The following is a 12880-nucleotide window of genomic DNA, read 5'->3' as shown; positions in this document are numbered from 1 at the left end:
AAGCCCAAGCACCTGGACATTCTGCTACAGGACTGCAGACATAAAAGTTCTGGGCTGCAGAGAAATCTTGAAAATCAAATGCAAAATTAAAAGCCGGGGGGCGGGGGGGGGGAGGAAGCCCCAAACCTGCCTCACAGCCCTAGAGCCCAACCTCCCCAATCTCTTCCCTTGGCAAAGGAAGGACCACATGTGGTGGATGTCAGCCACATCGTTTAATACGGCTCTGGAAGGTGTTCATGTAGTGTGAAGAGGAGAGCAGTGTAAAGCCTACACAGAACAGCACAGAAAATGAGACTTCTGAGTACCCTGGAAGGCTGTAACGCAGACAAAATACTTAGGGCAGCCAGAATTGGTTGCATTTTCACGATACTTAAGGAAATCTTGCAATTTGGAGATCTAACTTGTGATCTTTGAACCTCATTGCTTAGCAATATGCCCAAGGATGTGGGGGCACCAGAGCCTGCCCGGTCCCTGGGTCTCCCTGGCTTGGCCATGGGGGTTTCTGTGGCACAGAGATGATACCAACGGCACTGAACTGGGCCACCACCACTGGGATAGCCCGACACGTGGCACCTTCCACCACGAACCTGAAACGCAGCTGGAACTCATCCTTCTGGCACGGCCACATGCTCCCTCCCCTCCCTGCCACCGTATCCTTTTGCCGTATGAGCAAATATATGCTGCTCTGAAACTAAACCAGTGCTCTTGGATGGCCAGACTCTTCCTGGCCCCAAAACCAAGAGCCCCAGTCAACAGTGAAAATTAATACGGACCTTCCTGCTGCGTTTTTACAGCCATGGCAGTGCTCTGCATCCTGGGGGCCTCCCGTGCAAATCTGATTTCATAGCTGGGCGTAAAATCTCGCTCTCGGGTTTAATAAGCAAAACCACTATCGGTAGCAAAGGTGAGACAACAGGCATCCCGGCCCGGGACATCTTAACAAGATGCCTCCAAGACACAGTGGACCCTCTTCCGTGGAAAACACATTTCGAGTAGGACAATCAAACGCGGAGGCACCAAAAATCAAAGGCCGACAGTGTCCCAAATAACCACATTCTATTTTCAATTTAAAAAAAACAACAACCCGCAAACCCAAGGCTGTGGGATCCCTCCAAAGTTTCTCTCCGCGTGCCAGCAGGATGACTGATGGTAAATCACACCAGCTCCAGGGCTCCGTCGCAGACTGCTGCCAGGCGGCTCCGCCTGTTGGAGTCACTGACGGTCCCCTTTCCAATTAATCAAGTTCCCATACTGATTAACAGCATGATTCATGTCTCTCGTTAGGCGCATTCTGTAACAAACAAGGCTGTATTTCAAGGCCGCTGGCTTAATGGTTAAAATAAATACCTTCCAAATTTCTATTTTCAAGTAGCTGAACCTTTTCCACCTTTACAACTAATTCAGACTTCCTTCAAATTATTTTTCTAAGTAATATAACAATTTGTTTTTCATTAGAGCTTGTCAAAGCCGGACTTTGGTTTATTTTGAGAGAAACCAGCACTCTCCAGAAACTGTTTAGTACAATTTGAATGACGCCCAAAGGGGTTATTGCAGCCACAATCAAAATAGAGTTTACAGCACTGGCTAGGGGTGACACTTTATTTAATGATTTAAAAAAAAAAAAAAAAAAAAAAAGAGGAGAAAAAACCCCCAGCCCCCTGAATCAGAAGCTAATTAAATGCACTCCTATGGCTAACAGTAAGTGTTTCTAAGTCACTCCGACTACTGCAGAATGCAAGAACTTAACTTGTTGCTAACTAATACCAGACACCATTATACGAGCAGCGTTATTTACTGATTTGGGGTGGTATGTGCTGGTATTCTCGTGTCTGGCACGGCAGCCTTGCCTCGCAACAGATATTATCAAGCTGGATGTGAAATCAAATATAGGAGTGATTAAATAGTTTGGGTTCTGCCTGCTTAAGTTGGATTTTTTTTCTGGGGGGGTGTGTAGCCCGGTATTTAATTTAAGGTGGCTGAAATGTAACAGAAAATCTACCCTGTACCTCCCTCGATTTCACGTTCCTTTTGTTTTGCTGTCGAGCAAAGCGGAGCTGGAGCCGCGCCAGGGCGGAGGGCTGGAGGACGAGCGAGGGGCAGGAGGACCCCGGCCACCCCCTGCCCACGGGACCGGGATAGGGGCTCAAGGCTGGCCCCAGCGACCCGGGGGCTGCAGCCATGATGAATAATCTCCGTAACCTCAGTCCAGTGCTTCAAGGTTCCCAAACAACCTTTCAAAACGCTCTCCCTGCGTCCTCCGTCTCAGACCTGAGTCCAAAGCAGATTTTTAAACAATTGAGCTGCAAAACTATTTTCCATCAGGCCGTTCCGCTCCCCCCCCAGCAGCAAACTCATGTTCTGCTGTTAATTTTCCTGGGACGTTCTCCGTTTGTTTTTTTTTTTTTTTCTTTTTCTAAACCACAACAAAATCAACAAAATTTGGACTTTTGTGAAGGCTGAATTTCCTCTTTGTTTGCGCAGGGGAAAGGCCGCGCTGCCGCCCAGCCCCAGCAGCAAACACCCACTCGCCCGCAGCCTCCCAGGGACGCTGCTCCGGGGGGACCGCGCTCCCTGCATCCCACCTTGAGGGGCATCTGCAAGTGAAATCAGCGGCTGGCCTGAGGATATCACCTGGAGGAACAGCATCTGCAGTCTTTTAACTCAAAGGTAGTCACGGTGCCGATCTCCACGGGAGCAGTGCAGGACGGATGCCCGAATTTCCTGGCTGCTGCCTCCCAGCAGCCCTGGGGTGGCTCCTATGGCGAATTGGGCAGCGGCTTTATCCTCATGCACAATTTGTTCACAAGGCTACGACACTACTCTGCAACAGTAAAGAAAAACAACTACTTGGGCAGTTCAAATGTCCTATAAGTGCATGATTAAAGCACAAACGAGGGGCCTGATTCCTCTGCCACAAGCCTGGGACTTGCGTAACCCTGATAATCCACCTGGAGACACATCTGATTTACACCAGTGTAAGAAAAAGAACAAAACCAAGCTCCTATCTGACAAGTGAAAACAAACACTGGATTCAAACACTTTCTGCAGGGAAAGGGGGAGCTGTTTAATTTTTGTTCCTTCTCTCTGGGCTGCTGCTGTGACCTCTGCTACCTCTTAAGTCAGCAACACAATATGTTGCAGCTGTGGCACTGCAACAGCATGATTTAATTTGCATGTGTGTGGCTGGAAGGGCAGTTCATCCCTCCAACGTCTTGCGGCATGGCAGAGGCAGCAGCGGTGGAAGCGGGGGGCTCGGTCCTCCCATCCCAAAAGAGCTGGCGGGGGAAAAGCCCTGCTTCGCCTCCCATGCACAGCTTTGGAGAGGAGATGGGAAAGGGATCAACTGGAGGAATATGTCCATTTCCATCAAAATTTTTAGGAGGCTGGGGTTTGTCCAAGACAAGGGAAAAAAAAAAAAAAAGGTAGAAAATATCTATTCAACAACTGCTTTCTGCTTAGAAAAACAAAATAAGAGGCAAATCACCTTGCTGCCCACTCTCCTATGTGCTCCCGGCTCCCCAAAGCACAGGAGCTGCGTGTCCCCGGTGCGGTGCCCAGGGTGGGCAAGGGTAGCACTCAGCGCTTGTCTCCCAGGGAAAAGAGCCGGAGATTTCCGCTGCAGGAGGCTTCTGCTGCAGCCCCCCCCACCCCGGGGGCTCCCTCTCAGCAGGTCCTTCCCCCCTGGCCCTCCACCAGCTCGTAAAGCTGCCGCCTTCCCGCGCAGCTCCTTGGCCGGACCCCGAGTGCTGTCTTGGGAGCTTTCTTTGTCAGCGCTCTCAGTTCGAGGGGGTTTTTGGCTGCGGAGGTTTTTATCTTTGCCTTCCGCAAGGCTGGAATTCAGCTTCGCTCTTGGCATTGTCATCCCTCTGCTTTAGATACAGCTCCCGCTGAAAAACATCCTGGGACAGCCCGGAGTTAAAGCCCACTGCCAAACCTGGGCGGGACGAGGACGCGTGGCAGTGAAGAACTGGCAACCTCAAGGCGTTGCCACTCCGGCTCCTTCAGGGAACTTCTGTCCTGACGTGTGATGCCGGGGGCTGAGCCCACCCCGTCCCGCCTTGGGAGCTCCCCAGGCACGAGGCTGCGCAGAGGATGCTCCCCGCAGGAGGACAAGCCGGGAGTCTTCAGGGGCCACGCAAAGGAGTTGGGTTCCCAAAATTCATACAAATCCAACGGGATTTGAATGCCTAAAGCTCTCCCCGCATCCTGAAAATCCCAAACTGTGCCTATATGACTATAACCCAGAAGAGCGCCATGGAACCAAAGGAATGACCCTGCTTTTCCAACAGTGCTAGCTTTATACTTTCCATTTACTTTTTATTTATTTATGGATTTTGCCTTTGTGATACTGAAGCTCCTTCCCATCTGGCACAGCCAAAACCACCCCCTGGCTGTAAGAAACCTCAGCTCTCTCCCATGCGGGCCCTGCAGCCTCCTCGCCATGCTCCCCTAACCCAGCTCTACCTGCCAGCTCGTAGGGGCAAGGTGGCTTTTTCCTGGCTTTTTGGCTTTCCTCTCGCTTCCCCTCATCAACTCGTTTGCCAAAGCAGTGTAATTTTACTGCCTGGCTTAAGGAGCCAAGAAATACGTTCGCTGGTGTAAGCTGTGCATTAGACGTCGTGAAAAACATGCAGCTTCAGGGTTTTAGGAGCCAGCTCCAGAGAAGAGCGAAACACCCGCAGAGCAGCAAGGCCGTGGGTTTGCACCCTCTCCGGTTTCACTCATGGACGCTGCTGGTGCTCGGCTCTCTCTGGCCGTGGGTGGTTGAGCGCAGGGACGGACCTACGGGCACGCAAAGGCGACCATCTGTGCACAGGGGATGGAAGCATCAGCGGGGAGACAGGAGAGACAACACAATGCTCTCGTAGGTGGTGTGGTGGGAAAAGGTCCTGTGCCATCGACCTGCAGGCAGGGGAAAGGACGTGCCTTCCCTAGGCAGCACTTTCATCCTTCCTCCCCCTTAAAACCACAAGCTCCTCAGGGCACGGACAGGCTCTGGCTCGATGCTTCTACAGAACCAAGAATAACAGGGTCCAGATCTCACCTATGGTCTCCAAGACCCTCCAAGACCTTCTTCCACCTCCAGATACTAAAGCCACATTTTGGACTGAATTCTCCTGGACTTTGGGGTGCTTCAGATCTACATGCGTATTTTTGAGGCTCAGACCCCAACACTAACTACAAAATCAGCCAACTGGTACCATCAGACTCAAACTGCAAGAACCATTCATTGAAGTGATTTGTAAAACATCGGCCACTGTGGCCCGCTGCAGCTGGATTTCCATCGCGTAAAGTGAGCATCACATTCAATAGCCACCATCAAGAGACATTCAATGGAAACAATCCCATCTTTAGGAATTAGAGGTGTCCAAACCCACAAACTCAGCGATGGAAGTTTAAATCTAATGAGGTGATGCACATGTCCCTGCTCCAGACACGAGCATCTTGGCAAACATGGTCCCGCCTCTACATAGCAACTACAACATGTCCCTATACTCCCCAGGAAGGATGACAATAAGCGGTAGTAAAAAGCTTTTAGTATTTAACGAACTCTCAAAAACTCTAAGGGCTCTCGGTTACACATGTGCAAAGGGCAAACTCCACCTCAGGCTTGTTTGGAGGTTTCCGTGGCTCAGACTGGCCATTTCTCACCAGCCTGTTTTTACAGCGCTGTAGCGCAGAGCCGAGCAGGGAAGGAGCTGAGTTACAAGTCTCCTCCAGCTTTATTCCTTGGCAGAGACAATTCGCAGCAGTGTTGCTCAGCACGTCAAGTCTGGCACCTGCTTACAATAAATCCCTAACAAAGCTTAAAAGTTAAACGTTCATTTACTTTAATTTCTGGTTTAGATTTGGATTTCTATGTACTGTAAATGCTGGAAAGAATGTTTTTTTGAAACAATGCTGCATATTTACCTTGGATATCCTCTATGATTGGCTGCCCTTCATCTAAGATTTCTTTCTAAATGCAAAGGGATGCTCTCGGCCCAGGCTGTCTAAAGGGAAAGCTTTGCCACCATCACCCGCTAATGCTTTCACGCCGGCTGAGATCTTTCGAGCGGGCTCCCTTGCAGGTGGGATGGGCTGATGCAATACTTTGGGTCTCAGAAACCCAAGGGGTTTGAGTCCCAGCAGACGCAGAAGGAAGAGAAAAGCCTCGTGGGTTGATGCCAACCTGTGCAGATGAGAGTGTGGGAGTCTTCGCTTTTAGGACACGCGTGATGGGAGACAGTAAGATGGGCACTGTTAAACCGTTTAGTCCGCTGAGCACGCACCTGCCTGTTGGCTGCACTGGCTGAGAGAGATTCCTCAGCCTTGGAGGCGCCATGTCCCAGAGCTTCCCCTCCACGGTCATCTCTTCAGTGCAAACAGCTTCCTCGGGAACAGGGTTTCATGCAGCAATTAATGACAAGGTCAGCACAGCCCATTCAAACCTCTCTCTTGGGAGCAAGGAGTCACCGGTGCGGAGGACACGTAGCCACTCTGACTGTCCCTAGAACGGATGACACACACAGCCTGGTGGGACCCCGTGCCACCCCATGGGGACAGTCCCCAGCCCTGAGCCGCTGGCCGGGACTGCGAGCAGCTGCGCTGGTGGCTGGGGAGCAATTCCGCAGCCCACCCGGGGGACGAGTGGCTGACGGGGCCTGGCTGTAAAACCTTGGATGACATTTTTCTCTCCACTCACCTTTGATCCTGGCAAACATACTCTGGGCGCTGCAATCTGATTGAGAATCTCTCTGTGTGCAGATGTCCTGCAAAAACTACACCCACAGCTGTAAATCACAAAGCCCTCCCCAATCTGGCGGTTAGCGACAATGGGGAATGATTTTTCTAATGGGAACTGGCCAGCATTCAACTCACTCCTTGATTTTTATTTTTCTTTTTTTTTTTTAAGCAAAGACTATTTATACCGAGAGACTTGCAATAAGTAAGACTCTTCAATTAATTCGAGATCAAAAAGCAGCCAAAAGGGGGAGATTTCTGGAAGCTCGAGCTACAGGGACTCGTATCAGAGCAGGCAGAGCCCAAACCAAGATCACGGCAACATCAACGCACACCAAGCACCGAAACCGTGGGGTGTCCCGGCTCCGCGGGCTCCCTGCTGCAGGTCTTGTGAGGACACGGGTGGGTGGCGAACACGGGGAGGGGACAGTGCAGAGATGCGCCTACGCAGTGTGTGTTTCAGCCCTCATCACCCCAATCTCCCCGCACAGTAGGTGGCCCAGGGTGGTCCCGCACACCAGGACCAGCCCAGTCTGCCTAGGGCACAACCAGCACAACCCCACAGGAATGCAGTGGGGGACAGACATCCATCCTCCCCGCACGCTCTCGTCTCTGCTGAGCCGGCGGGCTGCCGAGTCCCTCCTTTCTGACATTTCCAAACTCACTAAGCCTTTTTCCTTACAAACGAGAACTAGGCAAGAAGAGTAAGTTCACACTTCAGGGGGGTGGGGGGGAAGGCTTTTTTTCTTTAAAGCACAACTTTTTTCGGGTTCCTGACAAAGCAATATTCTCCAGGCCAGTTGGAATCTGGAAAAATACACTCACTCAACCTAGCCACCATGACTCCAATAACAATTATAAAATGTCCAATAAAACTTGCATGTAATGTCAATTCAAATCTTGAAAAGCAGAATTAAGTGGTATATCAACATTAAACTTTATTGCTTCCTTTGCAGAGCAGAAGTATTGTCAATAAAAGTCATTCTGAATGAAGAAAAGGGGCAGTAAATATTAAATAAACAGGTTTTTGTTGAAACGCTATAAATGCACCAGAGCTGCATTTTACACTGGGACCCTTTTTTCCTTTGCAGACTCCCCTCATGATAGAAATAAGTCAGTAATTGCAAACTATCAATAAAGTGCCAATTAAAGGGTGGTTAGATGCATGCATTTACAATATGTCATTATGAGCCTTTATTGTATGTAGTTGGCTTTTTCAGATCCCACTGGCTCCGGCTGAAGTCCCCCAGCACACAAAGAGCCGTGCTGCTCGTTAGGGGCCCTCGGAGGAGCCGTGAGGCTGCAGGCGTGCGCCAGGCGGAGAGCCACGGCCAGGGGCTTGGGGCGCATCCCCCGTGTGCCCCATCCCAGCCCCTGCCCGGCAACACGGCAAGGACGGCGAAACCCAGAGCCGAGAAGGGGATGAGAGAGGAGCGTTTGGTCAGGCTTTCTGGTCATGGAAGTTTCTTCTGGCCAACACGTGAAGATAAAGCATCACCATCTCAGTCCATCACGCTACTATTCTTCTGCCAAGGCAGATGCGAGCAGAGCTCTGCCCCGAGTCACGGCAGCTCTGCCTGGAATGCGGCAGCATGGTTTGTTTTCTGACAAGCCGCCCACCGTGGTGCGCTCTGCTCCTTTTCTGGGTCTACTCACCTTAGAAAGAGCCATCGCTATCCTCCCTACATATTGTTTCACACAAACTTATTTCTGCACGCAATTCCTGCTCGCTAATCTGATCTCTGCCATGTCAACACCCGCATGCTTCTGCAATGAGCAGCCGATAGAGATGGGATGTTTTGCTTTGTCCATGAGACAAAAGAGCAGGTTTATTTTAGGGTTGGGCTGAATATAATCCTGCCCATGACACTGAAAACCTCAGGTGCGATGCCCGTCACAAACACAACTGGCACCTCGTGGAGCAATGCCCTGAGACCTCTTCAGGTCAGACCTTTTCTGCCCCACTGCCGGGACCTCCAGCCTGAGAAGATCCATCCCAACAAAACCAAACCCGATGCCAAAAAGGTGTGCTGAGCAAGCAGAGGTACAAGCTGCGTGTTTGGCGGTAGCCAGACATAACGGGACGCATTTCAGAAGCAGGAGAATGATCAGGCATCCCTGCAAGGGCACAAATCCTGCACCTTTTATGTCAGCCCTTTAAAATCTGATCAGCATTTTTGTGGTTTACCAATAGAGTTTATAAGCTGTTCTCCAGTTTAAGCATCACACGTATTTCCAGGAAGCAGTAACAGCTACTGAGTATGAATTTCACGATGCTGAAATGATATCGAACAAACACCGCAGTCAGCAAGGGCTGAGAGCTGTGCTTCTGCGAGTCAGAGCGGCTGGGGTTTAACGAGCTGTTTGAATTATGTCGGGGCAGAGACAAGAGAAATCAGATGTGGTCTAGGAAAATATATATGCAGGAGCTTCTGTCTTCTGACTTTTGCACAGATTTATTTATTTCACGTACACAAAAAAAAAAACAAACCCAAAAAATCAACTGGAATGTGAATGCCATTCATTTTTGAAGAAATTATTTTCACTACGAACCTAGGCTCAGTAAATCTGATGGTTGTAAAAAAACTGCTCAAACATTTTGAAAGACAAAGAACAGCCCTTGAATGTTAAATATATAAAAAAATCCCTTCAAAGGGTGAAAGATGTCTATAAAAATTAACTTTTGGAGAAACTGCAATTATTCATCCCAGACACCCGCAGGATCAGACCCTTTGCACTGGTCCTGGGCTGATGTTTCTCTGCCATCCTATGAATGGAAACCAAACCAGCAGCACAGGAAAGAAACCTCCAGCAACGCGCTAAGAGCAGCCACGCCAGCGTGAACCACCCGAGAGCCAACAGCTAATAGCTGTGAATCATCTTGATTCACTTGAGCCTGAACTCTTGACCTGCTGCTTGAGTCAGTTCCTTTGGATGCTGCTCCTGCTCGGAGAAGACAGGCTCCAGCGAACCACACCACTGCTGCTCCCGGCACGCGTGGCCATGTCCCTTGCTGCAGGACCCAGTGTGACAAATGTGTGTCTGCATCCTGGTCACCTGGGTCCCAGCCCACGAGAGGTTTTATACCCTTTGAACACCCCCTGCTCCGTCCCAGGAGAAGATGTGACCCTTAAGAAGCAAACCCAGGAGCATCTCACCTGGAAGAGGATCTGCAAGAGGCCGTGTATGATGCACATCCGCCGTCCCAGGAAGAGAAAGAATGGCACCACCAGCTCGATGAAGTGATTGACCAAGGTCTCGAACTGATGAAACCACCACGGCGAGCGATGCATGAAGTAGGCGATGGGGTTGGGCACTGGCTGCGTCTGAAAGAGGGAAGAGAAAAAGAATCAATCCCTCTCCAAGGCTCACCATCGCGGGGAGCTACAGAGCTCTTGGCCTTTTTTCCTTATTTTTTTCCCCCAGTTTGCTCACAGCAGAACCGTCCTTTGCCTCTGGGCACTCATTTCATTTTAGAGAAAATGACTTCATTCAATTTTTTTCATGCAAACCCAAGGAATTTTTAAACCAATACATCTTTTTAAAAAAACAAGAGTTTTAATTTTCTCTTTTTTCATCATAACCAAAACTTACTCATCTGAAATGAAAACCGCTGTTATTTAATACTGAAATGCTACACGTAGCTCCACACCGACGGATGTTAAATTGCTCTGCGTGAGCGCTGAAGATCATCAGAGCAACTAAGCAGATACAGAAACTGAGAAAAAGATTTTCTCAGGGTCACACAGCAGGTCAAACAGAGCCAGGAATGGAAACCAGATTTCAAAACCTAGGAGATATTCTTTCAAAATGTTTAAATTTGAAATAAATGTGGTGGTAGAGTTGCTTTCCAAAATTGTAATTTGGGAGAGGAAAGTGTAATTCCTCTAAACATGCTATATTGGTTTAAGGTATTTACATACTGGCCTTGTGACAATATTATTCTTCTATCAGCCTGAAATTTTTTGACACTGGGAGATCTTCCATCCAGTACAATAAAGCTGCAAATTTTACAAAGGAAACAAAACCAAATCCTGATATGTTAATAACTGCCACCCTTAGAAATGCTGTTTTTAGGAAAAAGAAAGAAATTAATTTATCTTAACATATCTGACAAGCTCAGATTCATTGGTATTGTTTTAAAACTGCAACAACAAAAAAAAAGAGTTTGAAGACACAAATTTTAATTGAAGGAGACACAACACATCTTTAAATTATTTGTAGTTAAATCAAAAATACAAACAAAACAGGGAAAATACTGTACTATGCATGGCAACTGAGCGTGCTTCCACTGCCAAATCCCACAACTATTGTAATTCCTTATTAGCAAAGCTGGGATTAATAAAGTTGTTGCTTTATATGGGTTTGAGGCTGCTGTAACCCCTTAGGACAGGAGACCGCATCCTTCCTTCCTCGGACATCGGTGCCGGATGGAGCGGTGTCGGGGTCAAGGAGCTCTGCCAAGTCTGCTCCGGCACAGGGCGGGAGGTCAGGGCTGCCGCAGCCCCGGGTGCCACCAGGGTCTTTCCCCTCTGCACGGGACCTGTTTCGAGTTAATCTGCTTGTTGGACCACTCTTGAGCATTCCCAGAACATCGGGGAGGCTCACAAAGAGATTTTTTTTTACCTTGATCCCAAATTGCTGAGAAATGCTTTTATCCTTCCAAAAAGGCAGGTTGCTTTCTTGGCTTCTTCTATTTATTTTTTTAAAGTGCATTAACCAAAACCAACCTAGATGAGGTATCAGCCCTAGAAGTTGCAATATGCAGCCCGAGATGAGCCGGCTTCCAGCACGTAACCGCCTGATGGCAGCACGCCAGAGCTGCAGCAAGGCGGCTCTCCCGCTTACCCCCTCTTGCGATGTGCCATGGTTTCCCCATCGGCACCATGCTGCGGAGTTGTGCCGGGACCCGATCCCTTCCAGCACTTATGGCCAGGGACCATGGAGAACAGGCAGCATTAAGCATGAAATTACACACCCACTTACATACGTAATTAAATCTTATAACGTGATCATAGAATCATTTAGGTTGGAAAAGACCCTTGGGATCATCGAGTCCAACCATCAACCCCACTCTACAAAGTTCTCCCCTACACCATATCCCCCAACACCGCATCTAAACGACTCTTAAATGCATTCAGGGATGGTGACGCCACCACCTCCCTGGGCAGCCTATTCCAGTGTCTAATCACTCTTTCTGTGAGGAATGTTTTCCTAATGTCCAGCCTTAACCTAGCCTGTTGCGGCTTGAAGCCATTCCCTCTTGTTCTATCGCAAATTACCTGTGAGAAGAGACCAGCACCAACCTCTCTGCAATGTCCTTTCAAGTAGTTGTAGAGAGTGATGAGGTCTCCCCTCAGCCTCCTCTTCCTCAAGCTAAACAGTCCCAGCTCCTTCAATCGCTCCTCATCAGATTTATTCTCCAGGCCCTTCACCAGCTTCGTTGCCCTCCTCTGCCCTCGCTCCAGCACCTCTGATGGCACAGAGCAGTTCTCCATTCGACTGCAGCTTTGCAGGGCAGGGCTGACACTGTTTAATCTTAAAGCAAAGACCATCCTCAGCTATCGAATGTGCCACTCGGTTCCCCCATCCCCTTCCCCTCCATCACAGGCTCACGCCAATGCCCTCATCTATCACGGCCAACTGTGGCCAGCAAATCCCGCTTGTTGCTTCGGGCTGGGACTCAAGATATTGTCCCCCCAGTTTGCCGTGCTTAAGTGCAGAAAGATAAAATTCTTGCCTCTGGTCCCACTGCAGTGTGACAAGAAGCAGATGAAAGTTCTTTGTTTGGGCTGACGTAGCAGCCACGTACGGGCTCGCGTGGGAACAGCCCAGGCTGGCAAAGCCGGGGCGCCTGCGGTTTATGTATTTTAGCAGCAGCCTAATTCTTATCCTGAAGTAGAAATGGGGAAAAAGGAGAAGTGAAGCACAGAAATCTGGCGTGGGTTAATAATTCACTCCCAGGTGCTATAGCATTGCCATCCTTCACCTTATCAGCGCCGACACTATCACAGCGTCAGTGGGGGCAATGCTGGGCGACAGGCCAGGTAACTCAAACGACAAGCAAGACCAAAAGTCTGAAACAGCAGCAGACACACAAGTAACAGCCAGCATTTGTTCTGACAGAGGGAAGGGAAGGCATTTGATAAGAACCGTG

The 12880-nt window shown here is 49.3% G+C and overlaps 1 protein-coding gene across 10 annotated transcripts in view; it reads right to left on the bottom strand.

The window, feature by feature from the left end:
- Positions 1-12880, bottom strand: part of LMF1 (lipase maturation factor 1) — a 214112-nt gene that overhangs the window by 54448 nt on the left and 146784 nt on the right. For all 10 annotated transcript variants that reach the window (XM_074599073.1, XM_074599072.1, XM_074599079.1 and 7 more), the window contains one exon: positions 9882-10049. In XM_074599073.1, coding sequence (XP_074455174.1) covers positions 9882-10049 — 168 coding nt within the window. The remainder of the gene's footprint in view (positions 1-9881; positions 10050-12880) is intronic.

Source organism: Larus michahellis, chromosome 8 (genome assembly GCF_964199755.1).
Source record: "Larus michahellis chromosome 8, bLarMic1.1, whole genome shotgun sequence".
Classification (NCBI taxonomy): domain Eukaryota; kingdom Metazoa; phylum Chordata; class Aves; order Charadriiformes; family Laridae; genus Larus; species Larus michahellis.
This window is presented reverse-complemented; position numbering and strand designations above follow the sequence as displayed.